Source organism: Capricornis sumatraensis, chromosome 14 (assembly GCF_032405125.1).
Source record: "Capricornis sumatraensis isolate serow.1 chromosome 14, serow.2, whole genome shotgun sequence".
Classification (NCBI taxonomy): Eukaryota; Metazoa; Chordata; class Mammalia; order Artiodactyla; family Bovidae; genus Capricornis; species Capricornis sumatraensis.
The window spans coordinates 51,745,327-51,772,120 of NC_091082.1; the positions used below are offsets into that span (position 1 = coordinate 51,745,327).

At 47.8% G+C, this 26,794-nt stretch overlaps 1 protein-coding gene across 1 annotated transcript; it reads left to right on the top strand.

Moving 5' to 3' along the window:
- On the top strand, nt 1-26,678 carry LOC138090462 (solute carrier family 2, facilitated glucose transporter member 5). The gene is made up of 12 exons (XM_068986064.1): nt 1-33; nt 7,753-7,851; nt 8,487-8,647; nt 15,683-15,807; nt 20,135-20,287; nt 24,031-24,156; nt 24,273-24,460; nt 24,577-24,687; nt 25,315-25,416; nt 25,711-25,786; nt 26,256-26,383; nt 26,475-26,678. The coding sequence occupies exons 1-12, from the start codon at nt 1-3 to the stop codon at nt 26,676-26,678; spliced, it is 1,506 nt and encodes a 501-aa protein (XP_068842165.1).
- Nucleotides 26,679-26,794: the final 116 nt, after the last annotated feature.

Below are 26,794 nucleotides of genomic sequence, written 5' to 3' on the forward strand. Positions count from 1 at the left end.
ATGGAGCCGCAAGATCCAGTCAAGAGGGAAGGGGTAAGTGTGCTCTCAGGGAGGCAGTGAGGAGCAGCCCCATCACAGGACCTGTTCAGCATTGCTGGGGGATGCTCTTCAAAGCCGTGTGCACTGGGGGACCTCCCCCTCAGAGTTCACCCAACAGCTGGACTTTACAGGGACTAGAGAGAGGAGAGATTTAGAGACTTTTAGGTTTAAAGGTTCTTTGGGAAGCATTCTTCTGGAACAGCTTTTCAAAGTAGTTAGAGCAGAATTGATGGGACTCAAAAGGATTAATTTAGCACAACTTCCTTAAGAAGTTTAGGTGAAGGGCTTCTGAAATCAGCAACATTATCCTTACCCATGGCCCCTGAGAGATTTTTTTGATTTGATTTTGTCTTCTGGACATTTTCATTAACCTTTTCAGCAGGTAAATCAGCTAAGCCAGTATGCAAAGAAGACAGAAAGGATGTTGAAGGATTTGAATGTAACTCAGCTTGGTAGCAGAGATTTCCTACCTTTTCTTTAGAGACAAAAGATTTTTCTGGACTTCTCTTGAAGTGTGCTGCTGTATAATTGCTATTGTTATTTTTGATTTTCCCTTTCTGTACTTTTGATTATCTTTTGATTGAAGAAAATGCATAGGGACAGAAAGGTAACATGAAATTACTGACACTTTTAAGAAGTTTGCATTTTATTCATTGCAACAGCATCTGCTTATATTGATGGGAGTAGATACATATCTGTGCAAATTACTATTCATAAATATGAGACCCTTGCCATGGGCAAGTTGGACACATGTTCTCGAGTTAATAGATTAAAGGGGGTTTGAAAGGTAGAAATGCCTGAGATTCATTTCTGCTCCAGCCTATTCTAGCTGTGGGAACTTGGGCAAGTTATTTAACTACTTTGTGCCTCTTTTTTCTCATCTATAAAGTGGGAATGATAGCCTTGCCACTCACAGAGGGCTGCTGGAACAACTCAATGAGATAATGCATGTAAATTACCTGGCACCGAGTAGATCCCCCATACATATTATTCTTTAAATTAATTTATTTTTGGCTGTACTGGGTCTTCGTTGCTGCACACAGGCCCTCTCTAGTTGCAGTGAGCAGGGGCTACTCTTCGTTGAGGTGCACAGGCTTCTCCTTGAAGTGGCTTCTCTTGTGAAGCACGGGTTCTAGGCACACAGGCTTCAGGAATTGTGGTGCGTGGGCTCAGTAGTTGCATCACATAGGCTTAGTTGCTCCTCGGCATGGGGGATCTTCCCGGATCAGGGATCAAATCCGTGTCCTCTGCATTGATAGGCAGTTTCCCACCCACTGTCCCACCAGGGAAGTCCCCATGTTATTATTTTTTGATCATCCTTTAAAGCAGGGCGCTACTGACGTTCGGAGCTAGTTGGTTCTTTGCTGTGGGGCCGGGGAGGGGGTTTGTGGTGGCTGACCTGGGTGTTGTAGGTTGTTTAGCATCATCTCTGGTGTCTACTCACCGGATGCCAGTCTCACCCTCGCCCATGAGATTTCCTGCTTTAGAAATCAGTGTGTCACTCCACAGGGATTGTCTTGTGGACCTGATGGTAACAAGACCGTGTTAGGTCAAATGTTATCTCTTCTATTTTACAGAGAAGAGACTGTGAGATAACAAGAACTTGGGGATTAGGGGATCAGGAGAAGCCCTGGTCCTTTCTGTGCCGTCTCTTCAGAGAGTAATGTGCCACCCAACTGTGTTCCCAGGTGCGGCTGCAAAATAACAGAAATGCCCCACGTGGTGGTCCCTGAAAATGAATGATGCATTTTGAAAGGAGGTGATTAAACGGTTACATAGAAAAACATAAGGGCTGATCATAGTCACCTGCTCCTGCGATCCCCCCCAGGAAGGAGGCTTCCTCCAGGTCCGTCCCGGGGGATGCATGCTGCTCCCCTTCCAGGCTCCTGAGGGCAGACCTAGTCCTTTGGTAAATACGTGCTGGGGGACATCAAAACAGAACTATGCCGGTGGTGGCTGTGAAAAAGAACCTGCAAGTCACAAAGCAAAGCTGAGGGGGCATTTAGGAGCTGAGGAGAAGTGGGGGGGCAGTGAGTGAGGCCACAGAGTCTGGGCTGCCACCGGGGGTGGGTTGCGGGCGCTGCTGGGCTGGTGGGAAGGGCCCAGCTCTCTTTCTCCCTGGTGGCTGTGCATGTGACCACAACCTGACTGGCCTTTGGGTTCCTCACCTGTAAAGAGAAAAGACACAAATTTGGTGTGCCTCAAGACTTCCCACGGGGAAAAAGAGATTCTTGGGCTTGAAAGACAAAATAAAATGGATTATAAAAATAAAATGCCAGAATGCTTTGGAAGATGAAAGCAGAGTGTTTTTGTGGCATGCTGCCACCACCAACTAGTTGAGTGTCATTGAGCAAGTAACTTCCCTCTGATTTGCATCGTTAATAATTAATATTGATAGCAAAACTCTGATGTAATGTGTAACGCTTGTAGTGTGTACCACAAGTCAGCTGTGGGTCTGAGCGTTTCACATGTATGAACTCATTTATTCCCCACATCCATCCTGTGAGGATGGCAGTATCATCATCCCCATTTTACAGATGAAGGAACAGAGAAGTGTAGGAGCTGGCCCAAGGCCACACAGCCAGCAGCAAGAAAGGCAGCTGTGAACTCCCACAGAGACAGGGCACCTCCAGTTTGTCTGTCTCTCCTCCCTTCAGCACTCAGACCTCAAGGAATGTTTGTGAAATTTTGGATTCCTTCCATAGTGTGATAAAGTGACTTACTGTGTTAATAATTCTTATTTTCCTGGCATATTTTTGTTCTGACTGGAGATGCCTGACAAGCAAAAGTCTTAGGCTTTAAGAGAGTCTCTCTGATGGTAGAAAAGAAATTGGGGCCAAATTCCTAAGAGGGATGGTTTGGGTGGGGCCTTCTTCCCAGAGACCTGGAATCACACCCTCTCAGAAGGCTTGCCCTGAGAGTGGCTGTCCTACTAGAGTTTCAAAATGCTCTCACCTTCATGAAAAACAGGAAGCCAGCTTACTGTGAGTATGAGGGAAGTGACCCCTAGCTTTTCTCTAAAGCACAAATCACAGCTCTCCCTGGGCTCGGACAACAGCCCCGTCTCATGTCTCGAGGGCGTTGAGCCACTTTTAATTTTTTTTGGCTGTGCTGGGTCTTGGAGCTTTTCTCTAGTTGTAGCAAGTGAGGCTACTCCTTGCTGCAATGCACAGGCTTCTCTTTGTAGGGGCTTCTCGTCGCGGAGCACAGTCTCTAGGGCACACGGGCTTCAGTAGCTGTGGCACATGGGTTCAGTTGCCCTGAAGCATCTGAAATCTTCCCAGGCTAGGGATCGAACCTGTGTCCCCTGCATTGACAGGCAGATTCTTAACCACTGGACAACCAGGGAAGTCCACCACAATCAATTTTACAAGATTTTCATCACCTTTAAAAAAAACTCCGTACCTATTGACAGTCACTCTGCATTTCCCCCATCTCCTCCTCTTCTCCTTCAACCCTGGGCAATCACTGATTGATCTCTGTCTCCGTGGGTCTGTCTATTCTGGACATTTCACACGGATTGAACCAGGTGATCTGTGACTGGCTTCTTTCACGTAGCCCATTTTATAGGTCTGTTCACTTTGTAGGCAGTAACAGTGCTTCATTCCTTTTCAAGAACATGTAATATTTCATTGAATGACTGTTCCACGTTTTGCTTATCAGTTCATCAGTTCATGAACATTTGGGTTGTTTCTACTTTTTGAGTATGGTAAAAATGCTGCTATGACCATTGGTGATCAAGTTTGTGGGAACATATGTTTTCATTCTCTTGGGTATAAACCTAGGAGTGGATTTGCTGGGTCGTATACTTAACTCTACATTTAACTGTTTGAAGAACTGTTGGACTGTTTTCCAAAGTGGCTGCACCATTTTACATTCTTCCCCCAGCAATGTGAGAGGGTTCTAGTGTTCTCAACGTCCTTGTCAACATGTATTATCTGTTTTGTTGGCTTTAATCATCCTAATGAGTGAGCAGCAGTATCACATTGTGGGTTTGATTTTCATTTTTCTCACAGAGTACCAAATCCTTTGATTTTGCTTCCTAAAATAATCCTCAAAGCTGGCACCTCTTGCCCCTGCCTCAGTCACTCCCCTACCCAAAGCCCCACCCTCTCTCAGTCACTTTCCTGACTTCCCTTTTTAACCACTTCCATGGATTTTCTACATAAACCTTGCTACAGTTCTAGTTTAATTATTAAGTACTTAAAAAAAAAAATGTCTTCCCCATTGGACTACAGTCTTCTTGGGGGCAGGCATTTTGCTCAGCATTCTGTAGGGTGGTGCCTGGCTCATAGTTGGCTGTTGATAAATATTTGTTTAATGCATTGTCCATGAAAAATTAATCAACAGTCAATCTAAGAAAGACATGGAAATTTTTATTCACACCAACTTGAGGATTATAACCTGGGAAACAGCCTTTCAGAGAACTCTGGGGACTTTTCCTCCTGTTAGAAGTCAAAGCACAATTATGTAATTTCTGAGACAGAGAGTTATATACATCAAAGTCACATATTGATGGTTTACATAGCCTAGCAAGGCAAGTAGAGAGCTATTGTGACACCTTATAGGATTGAAGAAGGAATGTTATCTCCTAAGGTTTTATCTTGCTGGGGCCAGGAGGAAATTGCTTTTTTTCTTTTTTTTTTAATTTATCTATTTAGGAGTAGGCATTCCTGTGTTTTCTAAGGGGACCTAGTTAATGTGTAACACAGATGTACAATCCACCCTAAAGGGGAGGAGATAGTGACCCAAGCAACGAAGAAAATTTTACCTTAAATTTTTCTTTTCCTGCCTTAAGAATAATTCTGTTTCATCCAAAGGAAGGAATTTGGACCAGCAAAGTCAGTGAGGACTTACCAGAATGTCCTTGCTTTTTCCCCAAAGGGTGAGCTCTGATTCGCAAGGGTCCCTAGAATGTGACTGTGGCCTGAATTCAAGGAAGAAGCCAGGGACTAGAAGTTGAATCATGTGCTCCAGGCTTAGAGAATTGACAGCCTGAGATCCTTCTGATGAGTTTTACTAAGATCTTGTAAAAGCAGTCAGGGAGCTGTCTAGTCATGTGCCTGGCAAGATCCTCCCAATTTAGGGTATGAACTCAAGCCAGGGACTAGAAATTGAATCATGTGCTGCAGGCTTAGAGAATTGACAGCCTGAGATCCTTCTGATGAGTTTTGCTAGGATCCTGTAAAAGCAGGCAGGGAGCTGTCTAGTCATGTGCCTGGCAAGATCCTCCCAAGTTAGGGTATGACTCAAGGCATCACTCAGCTCCCTGGCTGAGCTTTGCTAAGGACTTTAAATCTTAGGACTCATTAAAGCAGAATGTCGGAGTTGCCCCTGCAGAATGAATGAAACTGAGTGCATTTATAGTTTTTCACTCACTGAGAAGAAAATTGGAAGAAGAGACATTTTAATCAACATTTTTTCTTCCTTCCTTCCTCCCTTCCATCAAGTCAAGCAATAGGACAGCTATGAAGTGAAGTGAAATTCGCTCAGTTGTGTCCCCATGGACTATACAGTCGGTGGAATTCTCCAGGCCAGAATACTGGAGTGGGTAGCCGTTCCCTTCTCCAGGGGATCTTCCCAACCCAGGGATCGAACCCAGGTCTCCCACATTGCAGGCGGATTCTTTACCAGCTGAACCACCAGGGAAGCTCAAGAATACTGGAGTGGGTAGCCTATCCCTTCTTCAGCTACAGGGGAGGGATCTTTGCTTTGTTCTCTACTAATTCTCTGGTACATAGGACCAGAACCATGCCTGACTCACAGTGGGTGCTCAATCTGTCGAATGAATGAGTTTATGATTACCCAGAGCACTTCGGGAGATGAGCTCAGTTGGCCCTATGCTACCTACTGGGTAGGGTTTTGGGGGTGGTGGTGGGTGTGCCTACCGGTATACCCCTGTCTTTAGAAAACACCATGCAGCAACTGCCCTGGAACCCTTCTTCCCTCCTGGGCCCCATTGCCTGCTCCCCGACTTCCATCACCCACTGGCTCTACTGGCCCCAGGGAATGGTGGGGCCTGAGCCCACTGCTCCTTGTCGGTGGCCCTCCTCATCGTCAGCAGAAACTTCCTGTGAACACAGTGTTTGTTAATTCATTTGGTGGAGGGAGGGTTCGGCTCTTAACCAGGGCCCTTGCGGGTCCTACCCTTGCTCTGTGGGGTGGGGGAGGGGTGTCACTAGCTTGCATGTCCCCTTCCGGGCACTAGGCAAGGCCCAGGTGACCACTTTTTCTCGGCCTGTCCTGTTCCTACTTGTCTCTCTCAAGAGGTCCTCCTTAGATCAGCAGGGATGTTGTTCAAGGAGATGTGAGGACCTCAGCTCAGCACAGGAGGTACTGAGTCCCATGTGCCAGGGACCTCAGTAGGAACGCAGGATGAAGTGCATCAACAGTGGGTTCTGAGAGCCACGCCCAGACTCACCCCCCGTCAGTGGATTCACCTTCAGGACTAGACGCTTCCATAAAATTAATCCTCGCAATAACTCCAAGGGTTGTCATTATCCTAATGCTAAAGATGAGGAAATTGAAGATCAAAGAAATTAAGCCAGAAAGTAGCAGTGAGCAAATTCAAACCGAGATCCATAGATTCTAACAGCAAATGTCCTTCCACTTAATGAGTGTTCAGTTTCCTAAGGGTTAAAGGGGATATCACAGAATGTGTGTGTTTAAAGAGTCCCCCGAAATCTATATTTAAATTTTTTTCACTGTGCCTTCTGCTTCTTATAGCAAAGTCTAAAGGTTAAAGGTAATGAATCAGTGACCCTAAATAATTAAAAATTGTCACATTTTTTTCTCTCTGATTTTTAAGGGAGTTTGTGTCAGAGGCAACCCTTTAGACTACAGCCCACCAGGCTCCTCTGTCCTTGGGATTTTTCAGACAAGAATACTGGAGTGGGTTGTCATTTCCTCCTCCAGGAGATCTTCCTGAGCCAAGGATCAAACCCACATCTCTTGCATCTCCTGAGTTAAGTGAATTCTTAACTCCCTGAGCCATCAGGGAAGGCCAGGTGGCGTAGTGGTAAAGAAACCACCTGCCAGTGCAGGAGACATAAGAGATGTGGGCTCAGTCCTGGAGTCAGGAGGATCTCCTATAAGAGGAAATGGCAACCCCTTTCAGTATTCTTGCTTGGAGAATCTCATGGACAGAGGAGACTGGCAGGCTGCAGTCCTTGGGATGGCAAAGAGTCAGACATGACCAAGCGACTAAACACAAATACACGCCTGAGCTACTAAACACACAAGCGCTGTTGGAGGCAGTACTTGAGTGCATTTGCTGCAGGAGGCCAAGGCAGCTCCACAGCAGAAATGTCACAGAAGCAACTCAGACATTGGATGGAGTGCTGGAACAGGTGACCCTTCAGTTTTGTTCTGACCCAGTGATTCTCAACCAGCGATGAGTCCCCACCTGCTCTGGGGACATTTAGCTACGTCTGGAGACATTTAGGTTGTCACAGATGGGGGAGGGCTGTCTCTACCGTGCACATAGGACAGCCCAGGACAACACAGGATTGTCCAAGCCTAAGCGCTACTGTTAAGGAAACCTGCTCTACCCAGGTGAGTGGAGGGTAGGGTTCCAGACATGGAGTGGTTGAAAGACCATGGGTCTTCAAGTCCCATTACGTCCATCTTTCTACAAGACTCTGAGTAAGTCCTGAGTTCCCTGGAAGCCCGGGGCTGCTTCCTGACCTGAAGCTGTGATCTCGTCTCCTGCAGAGGCTGACAGCCGTGATTGTTCTGGCGACACTGATAGCTGCCTTTGGGTCGTCCTTCCAGTATGGGTACAACGTGGCTACTATTAACTCTCCTTCTGAGGTAGGTCGCTGTGGTGGGCAAGGTACAGCCCCCCAGGGAGCAGAGAGGCAGGTTTGGAGCAGCTGGTGTCTGGGTGGCTGCTTGGGTAGGGCTGCACACATGCTGAGGGCACACGGTGGGGCCTCGAGTGAAGGGAGGGGTCACACCCAGGAGACAGCAGCCCAGATTCAAGGAACCTGCAGGCACGGGGCCGTGGGGCTGCACCAGGTCCCCGGGCCTCAGATTCTTGTGGAGAGCCAGGCCTGGCTGGACACAAGACGGGCCGGCCTCAGGGGTGGGCGGGGCGGGGGGGGTTTGAGAGGGTTCTGATCTTCTGCAGACAGGTAATCCACAGCAGGGTCTAGATGGGGAAGGGATCATCTGACATTGATTCTGTGATTGGAACGCTGGAGTCATTCCTTTCTGGGGTTAGAAACATCCTGAGTGCTTTGCCTATCAGAGGCCTCTCAACCTCCTGCCCCCGGCCCGTGGGTGCCCCCTGCTAATTGCTTTTAATCCTCACTCCCTCTCCTCCACTTCATCGTGTTGATGTCCGCATGCCCAGCTCATCCCATCGGGTGGCCCGACAGCTTCCATTGTTCTTTCTGCAAACCAGCTCAAATGATTCTGGTGTTCTGCTTTGCTCTGCTCTCCAGTTCATGAAAGACTTCTACAACTATACCTACTATGACAGAGTCGGTGAATACATGAACAAGTTCTACTTGACCTTGCTGTGGTCGGTTACTGTGTCCATGTTTCCCTTCGGAGGCTTCCTCGGCTCTCTCATGGTCGGCCCCTTGGTGAATAACCTAGGCAGGTAAGAGGCAGTGAGACTCACAGACTCCACCAGAGTTTAAAACCCAGACCAAAAAAAAAAACGTCTCACAGACTAATAAACTTATGGCTCCCATGGGGGAAGGATCCGGGCAAGGGATAGTTAGGGAGTCTGGGATGGATATGTACACACTGCGGTATTTAAACTGGGCACACTGTGTGGCACAGCGAGCTTTGCTCTGCCACATAGCATGGCAGCCTGGATAGGAGGGGAGTTTGGGAGAGAATGGACACATGGATATGCATGGCTCAGTGTCTTTGCTGTCCACCTGAAACTGTCACAACATTGTTGATCGGCTATACTCCAATATAAAAGAAAAAGTTTCAAAAAAAGAAAAAAAATTTTTTAAGCTAAGCTTAAAGCAGAAATCATTATTGTAAAATTAAGTAATGACTACTGTGATGATTTTTGTTTCTTAATGGAGTTAAGAAGAAGACCTTGACCAAGTGTCTGGGGACTTAGGCGATGAAGGTCTCAAGGGTGGAGGTGGGTGAGGGTGACGGTTCTCGGGCTCTGGGGTGGGCTTGGACAGAACAGAGAGTACTTCAGAGATCAGGACTCACTCCCACTCTTGCCCTCTCTTGTCTTGAAATCTTACCACAGTGTCTTTCTGGCCTTTGGAAGAGTCAAGGGTAGGACAGCATGGCCAAGACATGGGGCCTAATGCTCCTAAACTCTGCCTCCTAAGTGAACATAAGCTAACCTGCTCTGTTCTTTTACATGGGGGTCCAGTAATATGCAAAATGTAGCCCAAGTTAAATTCCTGCAAAACTCTGCAATGGCTGAGATCAATGTCGAGCCCTTCCGGGTGAAACCATGTGGTCCCAGGGTGACCCTCATTGTGAGGGTCATGAATGCCGAGAGCAGAGCTTAAATCTTGCCTCTAAATCTAGACACATGAGAGATTCTGTATTTGATTCCCCCACTCCCTGGGTAAAAATCCACAGGCATGAGATAGCAGCCTTGTTATGAATAATATTTTTAAGAGTTCCTCCCCTCCAACCTCCTCCCTCTGAGGATGGGCACACAGAGGCAGGTTGAGGTCGGGGCTCCATTCTCAGCCACAGATCTAGTGAGCTCAAGAGTCAAGGCCCGACTTTACAACTTGATTCCTTCCCCAGCCTTTTTCAAAAAGAATCGAAGGACTTCCCTGGTGGCTCAGAGGTAAAGAATCTGCCTGCCAACTCAGGAGACACAGGTTCAGCCCCTGATCTGAGAAGATCCCATAGGCTGAGGAACAGCTAAGCCCATGTGACACAACTATTGAGCCTGTGCCCTATAGCTTGGGAGCCACAATTACTGAACCCGCGCACCCTAGAGCCTGTGCTCCCCAACAAAAGGAGCCTCTGCAATGAGAAGCCGCAACTAGAGAGGAGTCCCCTCACTGCAACTAGAGAAAAATGCTCGCAGCAAGGAAGACTCAGCACAGCCAAAAATAAATAAGTCAAATTATGTATAAATATATATATATTAAAAACACACACACGAATAGTAGAATCTGAGAATAGACACATACAAGCTGTGAATCGGGATCTGAGATCTGAAGTCTTTCTCAGTCTGGTGTTGGATGCACAGTTCTCCCTGTGGACCACCAGGGGGCAGGACATCAATCAGGTCACAGGTCTGCAGGGTGCTTCTCCTGAGTGAAGGACTAGCGTCTGGTGTGCAGATGGAGCTGACAGTTACAAGTCCAACTGAAGAGGTGATAAATACTGTTCAGTTGTTTGTGGTTTTCTTAAAGATTTGTCAGCGTTCCTTAAATATCAGTAGCAAGCTAACAATTTATTGATTTGTTCGTCTGTGCCAGGCTCTATCCTAAGTGCTTTTAGGGGATATTCAATTCAGTTCAGTCACTCAGTCGTATCCAACGCTGCAATCCCATGGGCTGCTGCATGCCAGGCTTCCCTGTCCATAACCAACTCCGAGACTTTACCCAAACTCATGTCCATAGAGTCGGTGATGCCATCCAACCATCTCATCCTCTGTCTTCCCCTTCTCCTGCCTTCCCAGCAACAGGGTCTTTTCCAATAAGTCAGCTCTTCACATCAGTTGGTCAAAGTATTGGAGCTTCAGCTTCAGCATCAGTCCTTCCAATGAATATTGAGGACTGATTTTCTTTAGGATTGACTGGTTTGATCTCCTTGCAGTCCAGGGGACTCTCAAAGAGTCTTCTCCAAATACTCTCAAGAGTATCAGTTCTTTGGCTTAGGGGATATTAAATCCACCTATCCTTAGAAAAGCCCCTTCCTCTTTTCACACTTGGGAAAAACAGACAAAGAAGGGTGCTGTAACGTACCCAGAATTACACAGCTGGGAGGAAATTGCACCTCTAAGCATGTGCAAGTAATGCCCACACTGGACTCTGTTATTTCAGGCACAGATATCTTCTCAATCTGTTGCTCTATTTTTAATTGTACATAGTATTTTTTAAGCTTACTTTTGTTATGTGTTTAATGAATTAACTTATTCGTTTGCCTGTTCTGGGTCTTAGTTGCAGCTTGGGGGATCTTCGGTCTCCGTTGTGGCATGCAGGATCTTTAGTTGCAGCATATGGGATCTAGTTCCCTGACCAGGGATCGAACCTGGGCCCCTGCATTGCAAACTTGGAGCCTTAGCCACTGGACCACCAGGGAAGTCCCCATACAGTAAAAATTCAAAATCTTTAAATGGTCAAGTGGTCACATTTAACTTATTCATGATTTTTGCTTTTTGTGTCTTAAATAGTCTTTCCTATCAGATATCTAGGAGGGCATGGCAACTCCCATGGACAGAGGCGCCTGGTGGGCTACTGTCCATAGGGTTGGAAAGAGTTGGACACACTGAAGCAACTTAGCACACATGCACGCACCAGATGTCATACGGATAGTCTTTTATAATTTAAAAAATAATTTTACAACTTTGTCTTTCCCATATAGATCTGGAATTTTGTTTTGTATTTAACAGGTGAGTGGTGAGGGAAAGCCAGTTTTGTTTTTTTCATGTAAAAAAAATCAATTGCTTTCAAAAATATGTTATTCATATTCCTTTCCTCTTCTGTGTTAATTTTAACATCAGTTGATCGAAATCCCTGAAAAAGGATTCTACTTGGAATTACTTTGGATTTATCATTTAATTGGAGAAAAACTGACATCCTTACACTATTGAATCTTCTCTTTCACGAGCAATCTATGGCTAATTTATTTATCCCAGAGTTATTCCAGTTGCTTGTCTGAGGTTTCATGTCTTCTGCTCTGGAAAGTTTTCAGCCATCATTTCTGTGAATATTTTTTCTCCTCCATTTTCTATATTCTTTCTTCGGGAAACTCCTCAGTTTGTTTGTTGTTGTTACCTTTTTGACTTCTTTAAAAAATTATTTTAAAAAAGTTATGGTGAGAATTCTCAGTCGTTCAGTGGTTAGGACTGGGCGTTTTCACTGCTGGGGTCTGGGTTTGATCTTTGGTCAGGAAACTAAGATCCTGCAGGGAAAAAAAAAGTGGTAAAATGCATGTATAACATTTTAATCAAATTTTAATTCTGTAGGTTATCAGCATTAAGTGTATTCACATCATTGTGTAACCATCACCACCATCCATCGCTATAACTTCTCATCTTGCAAAAATGGACACCATGTACCCATTAAAAAATAACTCCCCTTTCTCTCTTCCCCTAAGTCACCAATGGATTTTCTATCTTTGTGCATTTGACTACTCTAGGGACCTCATATGAATGGAATCATGTAAGATTTGTCCTTGTGTGACTGGGTCATCTCACTTTAGCCTAATGCCCTCAGAGTACAATATTATTGTAGCACATATTGGGATTTCTTTCATTTTAAGGCTGAATAATACTCTGTTGTATGAACATACCACATTTAGTTTATTCTTTCATTCATTGATGGATATCTGGGTTGCTTCCGCTCTCTGGCTACTGTGACTAATGATATTATGAAAGTGAAAGTGTTAGTTGCTCAGTCATGTCCAACTCTTTGTGACCCATGGACTGTAGCCTGCCAGACTCCTCTGTGGAAATCTCCAGGCAAGAAAACCAGATTAGATAGCCATTCCCTTCTGCACGGTATCTTCCCGACCCATGGATCGAACTTAGGTCTCCTGCATTGCAGGTGAATTCTTTACTGTTTGAGCCACCAGGGAAGCCCAATGATATTATAATGCTCCCTACCTTAATCTGTCATACTAACCTCCTCTTCCTCCTCCTTCTCTCTCTCTTGCTTTCTATGTAATTCCCCAGATTTGCCTTTCTATTCATTATTCTCTCCTCCGCTGCAGTTCATCTTCTGCATTTTTGTTTCAATGACTATATTTTTCATTTCTATAATTTTTATTCATTTGTTTTTAAAATCTATCTTTTTTTTGCTATTATTTTGGATAGTTTTGTTTTATATACTTTCTTGTTCTTTGTATACTATGCTTTGACTCCTTATTTTTTCAATTAATTTACGTTTAATTGAAGGATAATTGCTTTATAAAATCTTGTCGTTTTCTATCAAACCTCAACAAGAATCAGCCATAGGTGTACATGTATGCCCTATGACACAACTCACTTAATACATATTTTGTAACTTCTATCTAATCCTGTTGTCTGAAGCTGTACTGTCTGTGTGGGATGTGGTGGATCGTTTTGTGTGTCCGGTAACAGTACTGCTCCTTCCCGGGGAGTAATGGGAGTGGTGGCTGTGGGACTCCCGGAAGCCTGATGCAAGGAGACGCCCAAGAGAAGCTTTCACTTTGCCATTGGCTCCCCAGGGCCCAGGTCCATGTCCAGTCTTGACTTAAATGGGAATGCTTTGCAAGTTTCACTAAATTGGGTTTGTTTTTTTCTTTTAGGTTTTTAAGGGATGGGCTTCCCTCATAGTTCAGTTGGTAAAGAATCCGCCTGCAATGCAGGAGACCCTGGTTCGATTCCTGGGTCGGGAAGATCTACTGGAGAAGAGATAGGCTACCCACTCCAATATTCTGGCCTGGAGATTCCGTGGACTGTAAAGTCCATGGGGTCGAAAAGAGTCAGACACGAGAGAGCACTCCAATATTCTGGCCTGGAGATTCCATGGACTGTAAAGTCCATGGGGTGGAAAAGAGTTGGAAACGAGAGAGCAACTTTCGCTCACTCACTCACTCTTTTAGGGGATACCCGTTATTAGCACACATAAGTTCCCTCATTTTTATGCAAGTGAAAGTGTTAATCACTCAATCCTGTCCAACTCTATAAGACCCCATGGACTGTAGCCCACCAGGCTCTTCTGTCCATGGAATTCTCCAGGCAAGAATACTGGAATCGGGTGCCATTGCCTTCTCCAGGGGATCTTCCCCACCCAGGGATTGAACCCAGGTCTCCTGCATTACAGGCAGATTCTTTACCATCTGAACCACCAGGGAACCCCATCCCTTATTTTTATGCAAGGTTTTTAAAAATCATAATGGGTATCAAATTTTGTTAACTTCTTTTACTACTTCACTTGATAATTCTATATTTTCCCCAGTATAATGTTTAATATGGTGTTTTTAACCTTGAAAAGGGAAAATGAAAGTCGCTCTGTCGTGTCTGACTCTTTGCAACCCCATGGACTATACAGTCCATGAAATTCTCCAGGCCAGAATACTGGAGTGGGTAACCATTCCCTTCTCCATGGGATCTTACCAACCCAGGGATTGAACCCAGGCCTCCTGCATTGCAGGCAGATTCTTTACCAGCTGAGCCACAAGGGAAAATATTCCTTTTATTTGCTGTTTTTGCCTAGGCTTTCTCTAGTTGCGGTGAGCAGGCACTATCCTTCACTGTGGTATGAGAGTTTTTCATTGTGGTGGTTTCTCTCGTTGCAGAGCATGGGCTCTAGGCACTTGGGCTTCAGTAGCTGCAACATGCAGGCTCAGTAGTTGTGGCACATGGGCTTAGCTGCGCCTCAGCATTGGAGTGTGTCTGGACCAAGGATCAAGTCCCCTGCATTAGCAGGCAGGCTCTTATCCACTGCGCCAACAAGGAAGTCCTGAAAGATTCTCATCTGTACTGTTGAATTCGATCAGCTAATAACTCACTTAGGATTTTCACATCTATGTTTATAAGTGAGGTTGGCCTAAACTTTTCCTCTCAAGTCCTTATCCAGTTTGGATTTCAGGGCTACACTAAAAGCTCAGTAGTTTATGGTTTCAAACCCCTTTGTTGTTGTTGTTCAGTCACCCGGTCGTGTCTGACTCTTTGTGACCCCATGGACTGCAGCACACCAGGCCTCCCTGTCCCTTACTATCTCCCAGAGTTTGCCCAAGTTCATGTTCATTGCATCAGTGATGCCGTCCAGCCATCTCATCCTCTGATGCCCTCTTTTCCTTCTGCCCTCAATCTTCAGCAGCATCAGTGACTTTTCCAATGAGTCAGCTATTCTCATCAGATGACAAAGATACCGGACTTCAGCTTCAGCATCAGTCCTTCCAACAAGTATTTGGGGTTGATTTCTCTTAAGATTGACTGGTTTGCTCTCCTTGCTGTCCAAGGGGCTTTCAGGAATCTTCTCCAGCACCACAGTTTGAAGGCATCAATTCTTTGGTGTTCTGCCTTCTTTATGGTCCAGCTGTCACAACTAAACATGACTGCTGAGAAGACCATAGCCTTGGCTATATGGACCTTTGTCAGCAGAGTAACGTCTGTTTTTCAACACATTGTCTAGGTTTGTCATAGCTTTCCTGCCGAGAAGCAATTGTCTTCTGATTTCACAGCTGCAGTCGGCATCTGCAATGATTTTAGAGCCCAAGAAGAGGAAATTTGTCAGTACTTCCACCTTTCCCCCTTTACTGTATTGTAATATTTAAGTCTTTCCCTGTGTGCGCCACTGATGTCCTCCTCCTGGGAGTCATTTACATTCCTCCCACTGAGAATCAGGCCATCCACTTGACCTGTATCTGTCTTAGGTCAACAACAAAGCGTGTAACACAACAGCAACTGCTGTAATGGAGTAGAGGCCCAGCAAACACTTGTCAAAGGAGTGAGTGAAACCTAAAACCAAACTAATTGGTATTCTGTCCTCTGCAGAAAAGGAACCTTGCTGTTCAACAACATCTTCTCCATCGTGCCTGCGCTCTTAATGGGATTCAGTGACCTCGCCAAGTCATTTGAGATGATAATTGTGGCCAGGGTCTTGGTGGGAATATGTGCAGGTAAACCATTCTGTGACTTGGGATAGTCAAGGGGAGGGAGAACAGACCTCTGGGACCTGAACCTATCTGGGGTCTCCAAAGCATGTAGATTCAAGCTATTCCTGCACCTCTGCTGTGGATAGACTCATAAGCCCGTGTGTTATGGGGATGTGTGTTACATGCAGGAAAGGTAAGGACTGTCTTTTGAAACTTTGTTTCAATTCTTTATACATATGTGAGAACCAAGTTGGACACAACATGTATTTCTATATTGTGCCCTATGGGTTCTGGTCAAAAAACTTGAGAAACAATCTAATGTAGAATCCCTCTATCAGAAAAGAGTTGATGACTGTAAGTGCTTCAGAGTCATTCTGCCCAGCCCAGGCTGCCCTGGTTATAGGAAAGTCCCTCATCCATGATGCCTCAGACTGAAGACACATGGTTTTGGCCGTGCCATGGCCTCCCTTCACATTGTCGTCTTCTGTAAGCAGAAGGGCCAGGGTCATCAAAGGGAGAGAGCTGCCCACTCTCAGAGCCATACATTGCAGGATGGAGACCCAAGGGTTGTGGTGGTTGTTCAGTTGTTAAGTCATGTGCAACTTTTTGCGAAGCCATGAACTGCAGCACTCCAGGCTTCCCTGTCCATCACCAACTCCGGGAGCTTGCTCAAACTCGTGTCTGTTGAGTCAGTGATACCATCCAATCATCTCATCCTGTATGCCCCACCTTCTCCTGCCCTCAATCTTTCCCAGCATCATGGTCTTTTCCAATGAGTTGGCTCTTCACATCAGGTGGCTTGGCCAATACTTTGAGTATTGGAGCTTCAGTGTCAGTCCTTCCAATGAATATTCAGGGTTGATTTCCTTTTCTGATCTCCGTGCTGTCGAAAGGACTCTCAGCAGGTGGGTACCCCTGGAAATGCTGCACTCTGGGCACTTACTCACTGCCCTTTCCCCCGACCCCAGGTTCTGGCATCATCAAGTGACTCATTCTCCTTCCAAACACAGAGATTGGGATGAAGGGATAAATTGCCTGGACATTAGCAAACCCTTTCCCTGGAGTTTACTGACAATAGAGAAGATGAGGAGGAGCCTAGTATTGAAGGAAGTGGCAAGGGATTGCAGACCTGGGGGAATAAAGAGGAAAACAAGGTTCCCAAAAGAGAAGAAGTCACTTCAAAGAAGGGGTAATGGGTCCCCTGGCAAACTGCCCTCATTCTGGCTATGCCTGAGAGTGCCTGGACATTTATCTGCCGTCTGGGCGGGAGCCGCAAGGCACCCAGCCCCGCTCCTGTGGGTTTTTCCTGCAGCCGGGCTCAGCTTTATGAAACACAGACGATTCCTAGAAGTCGTTGGCAATGGGTAGGTGCTGTTAACATTACTATTTACAGCCAACAATTCAGAGTTGATTCCAAAAAAAAAAAAAAATTAGGCTCTACAAATCACAATTTCAACCTTTCCTTTTTTTTTTTTTTTTTTGGCTGCCATTGCATGACATATGAGAGCTAGTTTCCCAAACCAGTGATTGAACCCTGGCCCTTGGTGGTGAAAGCCCAGAGTCCTAGCCACTGGACCACCAGGGAGTTCCCAACCAACCTTTGCTTTTAAATGAGTATGAGTTCAAGTTGGCAGTTCTGAAACGTTTTGGCCTCAGCATCTCTCTACACTCATAAAATTATTGAGGGTTCTAAGGAGTTTTTGCTCAAGTGTTATTTTGATCAATATTTACCACATTAGAAATTGCGACTAAGAATTTAAATTAATTCATTTTAAAAATAGCAATAATAAGTCCATTACATGTCTCTATGAAAATAATTCTATTTTCTAAGACCAAAAAAATTTAGTGGTATTGCTTTACATTTTTGCAAATCTCTTAAATGTCTGGCTAAACAGAAGATAGCCAGTCTCAAACCTACTTCTGTGTTCTCTTGGTGTGATGTCAGCGGGTGTGTGATTGCCGAAAAACTCATCAGAGAAGGAGAATGCAAAGGACAAATAATATCTTAGGATGGTTCTGAAGATAGTTTTGATGTCACAGAACCCCAGGTGTCAGGAGCCCCCTGTGTCCTTAGGTCATACTTGGAGAACGGTAGTGGAAGCCTAATCCATTTCCTATTCATTTCTTCACGTTTTTCCTGAAAAGTCCAGAAAGGGTGTCATCAAACTCTGTGGTACTTTGACACCCCTATAAATGAAGTAAGTGGCCACTCTGACCAAGGGGTACAGGGTGAGTGCAGCTCAGACCCCCAGATGCTCAGTTAGCTGGTTTGCTGTTAGTCAAGGTCTTTGATAAAAACACTGCAGACTTTCACTAATGGAATTTAAACTTTAAAAGTCACTTCTCTACCAACATTTGGGGAACCCGATCTCTTCACAGCCTCCAGTGTTTGTCTCTCCAGTGTTGCTCTTAATTAAGTTGCAAAGCACTTGGCCTCGAGATGCGGTCACTAGGGCCTGAATGATGAGTGGGCACTTCCAGGGCCTCACTTCCTCCACAGCCCTTTGGGCACTGGGCCTGCAGAGTCCCTCCCCACCCACCCACAAGACATCTAAGAGCTGCTCTAAAGACTGTCCCTCTTTGCTCTGAAAATCAGAAAGAATTGATATTAATTAATGAAAGATGATGTCCTTTTTAAAATACTGAGCAGAGATGTCCTTGGGCAGAATGCAGAGCTTGAAAACTTGTCCATCAGTGTCCTATCTCAGGGCTGTCAGACACCCTCCTGTCACCAGCAGCTCCAGCCTCCCCTCGCCCCACATGTTTTCCCTTGGTCTCCCTGTGGTCAGAGCTTCCCTCTCAGACCCCACGTCTTGCTGAGCATCAGCTTGCCTCTGGCTCTGTGTGCTGTACTTGGAACAGTGACAACCCATTAAGGAGATCAAACCAGTCAATCCTAAAGGAAATCAACCTTGAGTAATCATTGGAAGGACTGATGCTCAAGCTGAAGCTCCAATACTTTGGCCTTCTGATGTGAAGAGCTGACTCTTTGGAAAAGACCCAGGTGCTGGGAAAAATTGAGGGCAGCAGGAGAAGAGGGCAACAGAGGATGAGATGGTTGGATGGCATCACCGACTCAATGGACATGAGCTTGAGTAGACTCTGGGAGATAGTGAAGGACAAGGAAGCCTGGAGTGCTGCAGGAGTCAGACATGACTTAGTGACTGAACAACGCATCTGACTTTCCCAGATCCTCAACCTCTCATCGGGCTTCTCTGAGAATTAAATGAGATAATACATGTGAAAATACTTTGGAGTCTATAAAATTAAATTCCACCTATTCATAAGGGGATCAGACTGTAGTAAGACAGGAAAACTGACAAGTTCAAATACTGAGGATTCAGAAACACTTCAGACCTTACACAAATCCCAGAATACAGTTGGTATTGAGTATTAGTCACTCTCGGATCCGACTCTTTGCAACCCCATGGACTGTAGCCCACCAGGCTCAGGATTCTTTACGTTGAACCACCAAGAAAGCCACAATAAATACTGGTCCGCAATAAATATTGAAGGTGTTTTTTTTTTTTTGTAATGCTTAATGGAGTATTATGCTCAGTTGTGTCTGACTCTTTGCGACCCCATGGAGTGGTTTGCTAGTCCCTTCTCCAGGGGATCTTCCCAACCCAGGGATCAAACGTAGGTCTCCTGCATTGACAGGAAGATTCTTTACCACTATCAGCCCTTATTAAAAAATAAAGCTTGTGCTTCAATGTCTGTGCATCAGCTTATTGTATAAATAAGAAAGTCAAGCTGGCGGGCAGGCCTTTTGTTAACAGGTTTTCCCTCACAAGGAGCAAGAGAGGAGAGATTGTCCAGAACACACCTGGGCTTTTCCTCTCCGAAACCACACCACTAGGGAGGGAATTCCTGAGATCCTGCTGGCCTGTGTCCCCAGGTGACACCACTCTGGAAGCAACAACACTGAACTTCTTCCATCAGGCCATTTTCTCTTAATGTCTAAAGGACTAAGAATTGCAAAAGGTGATGTTTGCTTACTCTTGTAGTTTTGAGAAAGTTTCAGCCCAACTGTTATGATTGCTAAGGGCTTCCCAGGTGGCACAGTGGTAAAGAATCCACCTGCAATGTAGGAGACATGGGTTTGATCCCCGGGTGGGGAAGGTCCCCTGGAGGAGGAAATGGCAACCCACTCCAGTATTCTTGAAAATCCCATGGACAGAAATGCTTGGCCAGCTACAGTCCATGGGGTTGCAAAGAGTCGGACGTGACTTAGCGACTGAGCACAACAACGATGTGATTGCTAAGGAAAATAAATGTATTTGAAGACACAGCTTGTCCCTGCCAGACCACTGTTTCCAGATCGTGTCTTTACTTCCACCCCCTCTCCCAGGTCTGTCTTCCAATGTCGTCCCCATGTACTTAGGGGAGCTGGCCCCTAAGAACTGGAGGGGCGCCCTGGGGGTGGTGCCCCAGCTCTTTATCACCATCGGAATCCTTGTGGCCCAGATCTTTGGTCTTCGGAGTCTCCTGGCAAACGAAGAAGGTGAGTTCGGGATGCCTCCAGACCATTAGCCCGCTCCTATGAGCTGGTCTTTTCTGTAAACCATGAGACAGGGCTCAGCACTGCAGAGCCCTGAGCCCACAGTGCGGAGGTGGTGGTTGTGCTGAGCAGGCCTGAACAGGTTGGTGGGGACACATAGAACGATGTTCTCTGGCCCCCTTGGGACACGTAGGAGAGGGCTTCGAGGGAGCAGGCTGAGCTGCTGTCTGAGTGGCTGCTAGACCCGGGGCCCAGTAATGCCAGCAGCCAGGGTGCCAGACTCTATGTCTAAGGCTTCCAGCACCCCTGCACTGGGGCCTCCCGGCAACTCAGCTGCCCAGGGACTTGTGGTCATCCCACTGCAGACCAGGAAAGAGGGTCACAAGACCCAGCCCCCGTGGAGGTGGTGGTGAGTCTCAGGGCCAGCATCCACCCCAGACCTGGACTCCAGAGCCACACCCCCTGCCCCACGAGCCTGGCGCCTGGCACATAGTAGGTGCACAGTAACTCATAACTGTCACTGTGTTTGCATGACTTCCCCTTTCTTTGTCTCAGGTCTCAAAACTCTGAAGGGAAATCACCACTAATAAAGCACCAATCAAAACATATAAAGTACTTGTCATGGGCCAGACACAAAGCCTTTTATATTAATTCATTTAATCTTCCAAACAACCTATGAGCATGTACTGTTACTGTACCCATTTTACAGCTGTAGACCTTGAGGCTGGGAAAGATTGTATCACATGTCCAAGGTGTCGTTAGGACAGAAATGCAGACAGTGCAGGCCTGGGTCGGAGTTTTAACTATCCTCTCTTCCACCTTACAATCACCCTTGTAAGGATCTGGGACCAGGAGTGAAGCAGCTAGGTCCCTGTCTCCCAGTGATGGCACGTAACCAGCCAGCAGGGCCCAGAAAACCCTGGCACCTTTCAAGTACTCTGGTATGTGGGGAAAGAGCCATAGGTCCTGCCAGGGAGAGGGGCTCAGAGAGGGCCTGGGCTCTCTGGATCCACATATATGTTATATCTCACAATAAAAATGGTTAAATAGAGCATCCCTGGTGGCTCAAGATGGTAAAGCATCTGCCTGCAATGCGGGAGACACGGGTTCGATCCCTGGGTTGGGAAGATCCCCTGGAGAAGGAAATGGCAACCCACTTCAGTATTCTTGCCTGGAAAATTCCATGGACTGAGGAGCCTGGTAGGCTACAGTCCATGGGGTCACAAAGAGCCAGACATAACTGAGCGACTTCACTTTCAGGGCTTCCCTACTTCTCCCTTCTTCCCTGGGAGAAGTAGGACCAGCATTCCAGTGTGAGCAGAGAGGCCAGGAGCGTGAAGTTCTTTGTGCGACCAGGGAGCTGCAGATATCCTGGTGACCTCTCACTTTGTCCCTCCATCCTTCACTGTGACTCTTCAGCCATTGCAACCTCCCCTAGGCAGAGCATGGAGGGCAAGGCTTGGCCTGACTCATCTTAGAATCTCCAGCACAATTCACAACACATAATAGGTGCTCACTGAAGAAGGAAGGAAGGCGGGAAGGCCAGAAGAGAAGAGTGTCAGAATTTATGGAAGCGAGGGGCATAGGAGGGGAGCAGCCATAGAACAAAGGCTGCAAAGAAGTCTGGGGTAGGTCAGTATCAGAACCAGGTGTCTGGATGTGGCAGGGACACTGAGACCTGGTGAGAAGAATTTCACGTAGTGGGTGGGAGGAGGCCCAGAGGGCAGACAACAGCCCGAATGGCAGGCAGTTCCACACTTGCTGTAACCTATGCAAGGGTGATGGAAGCGGAACTCAGATCAGCTAGGCCCTGGATTTGGAGCCAAGAGGTGGGAGGAGCTTGGGAGGATGATGATTCAGGTTTCAATGTGCCTGAGTTCCTATCTCAGATCTTCTCCAAAATAACTGATCTCAGGGTGAGGGAGCTGCACCCTCCATGCCTCAGTGTTTGCAGGTGTAAAATGGGGTTGACTCTGTCTGGTACCTGCCTCCTGACATTGCTGTGACAGGGAGTGGGTTACAGGTGAAAAGCCCTCAGAAAAGTGCCTGGCACACAGATGTCCAAGGTTATCACCTTCTGCAAATCCTAGGAGAAGAGGGAGTGAGTCAGGCATTCACAGCTCCTAGAAGGAGCTTGAACCATTCATTCACTTATTTTAAATAGTTTTATTTATATTTTTATGGCTGTGCTGGGTCTTCGTTGCAGCTCAGGTTTTCCTCTAGTTGCAGTGATTCCTCTTTAGTAGCGATGTACTGGCTTCTCATTGCGGAGCATGGGCTATAGGGTGCGTGGGCTTCAGTGGTTGCAGCTCCTGGGCTCTAGGGCACAGGCTCAGCAGTTGTGACCCACGGGCTTAGTTGCTGCACCACATGTGGAATCCTCCCGTCCAGGGAGGGAGCCCGTGTCTCCTGCATTGGCAGGCAGACTCTCCTCCACTAAGCCACCAGGGAAGCCCTGAGAGTGAAGTCGCTCAGTCGTGTCCGACTCTTTGCGACCCCGTGGACTGTAGCCCACCAGGCTCCTCAGTCCATGGGATTCTCCAGGCAAGAATACTGGAGTGGGGTGCCATTTCCTTCTCCAGGGGATCTTCCCGACCCAGGGATTGAACCCATGTCTCCCGCATTGCAGGCAGATGTTTTACCATCTTGAGCCACCAGGGATGCCCTATTTAACCATTTTTATTGGTGGTCTAGCAGGAGCTAGTGATGCTGGACACCACACAGGCTCTAACCCAGCAGTCGTGCTCAGGAGTGTGCTGGGGCCACCAGGATACCAGAAGGAGAATGGGCCAAGCAGCACTGATTATAGAAAGAAAACCCAGAAACAAGGCAAACCATCATCCATAAATGATGGTTCATATGTGGATCCAGAACTAGAACTGACTGGCCCCCTGTGTGCCCCTCAATCACGGCCTTCTCACCCCCAAAGGGAGCCATTGTGCCAACACTTATCATTGTGCCCCTGTTCTTCCCTGTAGTGTCACCACTTTTCTAGAAGATAGAGCTAATGTCTGTCGCTGGATTTAATACAGTGGGACCACATGGTGTGGAACCATGCTGCACCAAACACCACATTGGTGTGACAGGCTCCTGTCCTGACTTGCTTCATTTTCAGCACAGTATAAAATTCCACCTGATGAGTGAACCATCGTTTATGGACGATGGTTTGCCTTGCTTCTGGGTTTCCCTTCTATAATCAGTGCTGCTTGGCCCATTCTCCTTCTGGTATCCTGGTCACCCAGGCACACTGCTGAGCACGAGTGCTCGGTTAAAGCCTGTGTGGTGTCCAGCATCACTAGCTTCTGCTAGACCATCTCCTAAAGATGCCACATGTCCACACAGCATGTGGAGACTTCCCACCTGCCCACATTCTCAGCAGCACTTGGTATCATCTGAATTTTTCACTTTGTTCAGCTGGTAGGTGTGCTCTGTGCTCGTTTGCTCAGGTCGTGTCTGACTCATTGCAACCCCAGGGTAGGTGGGCAGTAGTTATTCATTATCCATTCTCTAACTGTTTAGAGTGGCCACTCTTTGTTAGGTACCATCCTAGGGGTTGGCAGACACAGGGATGAAAAAGACAAGATCTTGTCCCCATCCCCTGTGTTCCAGACCCAAAGATAACCAATCAGGGTAAAAGGCCAGAGCAGCCAACAGGGCTTCACCTGGCTGGAGGCAGAGGCAAGCTGGAGCGAGGCCGGGTCTGGGGCGCTGGGATCAGCTCTCTGGTCACACTGGTTTCCTTGCAGGCTGGCCCATCCTCCTCGGATTGACTGGGATCCCCGCCGTGCTGCAGCTCCTCTTCCTGCCCTTCTTCCCTGAGAGCCCCAGGTACCTGCTGATTCAGAAGAAAGATGAAGAAGCTGCCAAAAGCGGTGAGGCTTTCCCTTGAGTCGAGGACAAGGGACTGAGGTTCCAGCATCTTTTCAGGAGGGATGGGGGTGGGCACCGTGGTCCAGCCCATGACTCGCCCTCTGCTCGCTCCCCCCAGCTCTGAGGAGGCTGCGTGGCTGGCACGATGTGGACGCGGAGATAGAGGAGATCCTGGAGGAGGACAGGGCTGAGAAGGCTGCGGGCTTCATCTCCGTGCTGAAGCTGTTCAAGATGAGGTCCCTGCGGTGGCAGGTCATCTCCATCATCGTCCTCATGGCGGGCCAGCAGCTCTCCGGAGTGAACGCGGTAGGGAGCAGGTGTTGGGGTGGGGGTGGAGCTCGGCCTGGACAACGGCGGGTGCGGGGGACACCCCGAGAGGTCCAGATGGTGGCCTGGCAGGCCCCACCTCGGTTTCCTTCTAGATCTACTACTACGCAGACCAGATTTACCTGAGCGCCGGGGTGAAAGAGGACGATGTCCAGTATGTGACGGCAGGCACTGGTGCTGTCAACGTGCTGATAACCGTCTGCGCCGTGAGTATCCCAGAAGCCAAGTCCCCGTCTGCCACCAGGGATGGAGGGCACCTTGAGGGGGCAGGTGGTCTCAGCCCAGGAAGGAGCCGAGATCTGGGTGGCAATGTGCCCCTTGGTCCCTTCATCTCTAACTTCTGGGCTGTCCTCAGATGACAGCCTGTCTCTCCTGATGGGCAGCCTATGACTCCCAAAGATGGAGACCCCACCCACTACGCTGGAAGCTACCCTGTGAGAGGTGGCTCTTCTCCAGTCTTATACATTGGGGGTCACTACCTGTGCCAGGGCCGCCGTGTGATAAACAGGGCCCCTGGACTGGCCATTCAAGGACACACACACACACACACGAGAAGGTGGGTGCAAACCCACCCAGCTCTCATTGTGCCGCGCTCACTCACTCAGTCGTGTCTGGCTCTTTGCGACCCCATGGACTGTAGCCCACCAGGCTCCTCTGTCCATGGGATTCTCCAGGCAAGAATACTGGAGTGTAGCTGCCCCTTTAGAAAGGTGTTGTGTGGAACATGGAAGTGGGGCTGCCCAGAAAGGCCGGTCGGGGCAGGGAAGTGGCGGGGCTTGGGGTGGCGCCACAGCCTGCTGAGCCTCCCACTTTTCCTCACCCTTTCCCTCCAGATTTTCGTGGTGGAACTTATGGGGAGGAGATTCCTGCTCCTCCTGGGCTTCTCTGTCTGTTTCACTGCCTGCTGCGTGCTGACGGGTGCCTTGGCTCTGCAGGTGAGGAAGGCGGGGCCTGGGGTGCGGCCATCCACCTGGGCCCTTCTGTGCATGCTTATCATCACGATGAGTCAGCTGCTTGGGGTCAGCCCTCCACCTGCCCCAGCAACCCACTGTTCATTTACAGTGGATATTCCAGAGGCATGCAGGTGGCGCTGCCTGTTGAAGAAGGTGCCAGGGGGCCTCCTTCCCAACTCAGGCAGAGCGACTGGCCCTCTGGGAGACAAGAGTCCTGATGGTCCCAACCCAGGTTGTCTCTGCTTTGGGTGTGATTCAGCTCTTTCCTTTCCACAGGACGTGATATCCTGGATGCCCTACGTCAGCATCGCCTGTGTCATCTCCTACGTCATAGGGCATGCCCTTGGGCCCAGTATGTACCCCAGAGCTGATTCAGTGGTTTCACTGCCCCTCTTCTGTACCACCAGCTTAGATACTTCTGGTCTGAGCTCCTTAGAGAGGCTCCAGGGAGGGCTAGATTCGGCCCTGAATGGCTTCTGTGCTACATTCTTGCGGCTGAGGGGTTTGGGCAGAGCATGACAAGAGGGAGGACAGTAGAGCAGCCTGTGTAGGCTGGAACACAGTGCCCATGTATGTGGTGGGCAGAGATCTTTATGGATGGTCATGGACCCCTTCTGGGGACATCACAGGATGTCACCTGTTGTGCCCGAGTCTTGGTAGATGCCTTCTCACACTGCTTCTCCGCAAGATCAGGAGTCCTGGAGACACACTTGCTCTGCCTTGAGCCAGAGGCCTCTGGAACCTTACATGGGTAGGGCTCCAGGACCCGTGGTGGGCTTGCTTAGCCAACAGAGAAGTCAGCTATCCCTGTTCCTCCTCAGGTCCCATCCCCGCACTGCTCGTCACTGAGATCTTCCTGCAGTCCTCCCGGCCAGCTGCCTACATGGTGGCGGGTACTGTTCACTGGCTCTCCAACTTCACTGTGGGCTTGGTCTTCCCATTCATCCAAGTAAGTGTGACCCAGGGCCCCAGAGGCACAAGATACTCAAGGAGTAAATTGATAACCTTTTCAAACATGTGGACCCTCTCCCCTCCCACAGGTGGGCCTTGGAGCTTACAGTTTCGTCATTTTTGCTGTGATATGTCTTCTCACCACCGTCTACATCTTCCTGATCATCCCTGAAACCAAGTCGAAGACCTTCATAGAAATCAATCAGATCTTCATCAAGATGAACAAAGTGCCAGGGGTGCACCCAGAAAAGGAGGAGCTAAAGGAGTTTCCACCCTCGACTGCAAGGCAGTAACTTGAGAGGAGGAGCCCATCAATAGGATCTGTGCAGACCTTCTCTCCTACTCTGTGAATCCAGAATAAGGACAAGTTCAGCGTGGAATGCAGGCACCGCTGGGACTGTCCAAAGGG

What these genes read in the sequence shown, in the direction of transcription:
- LOC138090462 (XM_068986064.1), top strand. Translation starts at nt 1, where the DNA reads ATGGAGCCGCAAGATCCAGTCAAGAGGGAAGGG. An exon ending in AGCTCTCCGGAGTGAACGCG is followed by an intron (nt 24,461 to 24,576) that starts GTAGGGAGCAGG and finishes GTTTCCTTCTAG; the next exon opens with ATCTACTACTACGCAGACCA. An exon ending in TGCTGATAACCGTCTGCGCC is followed by an intron (nt 24,688 to 25,314) that starts GTGAGTATCCCA and finishes CTTTCCCTCCAG; the next exon opens with ATTTTCGTGGTGGAACTTAT.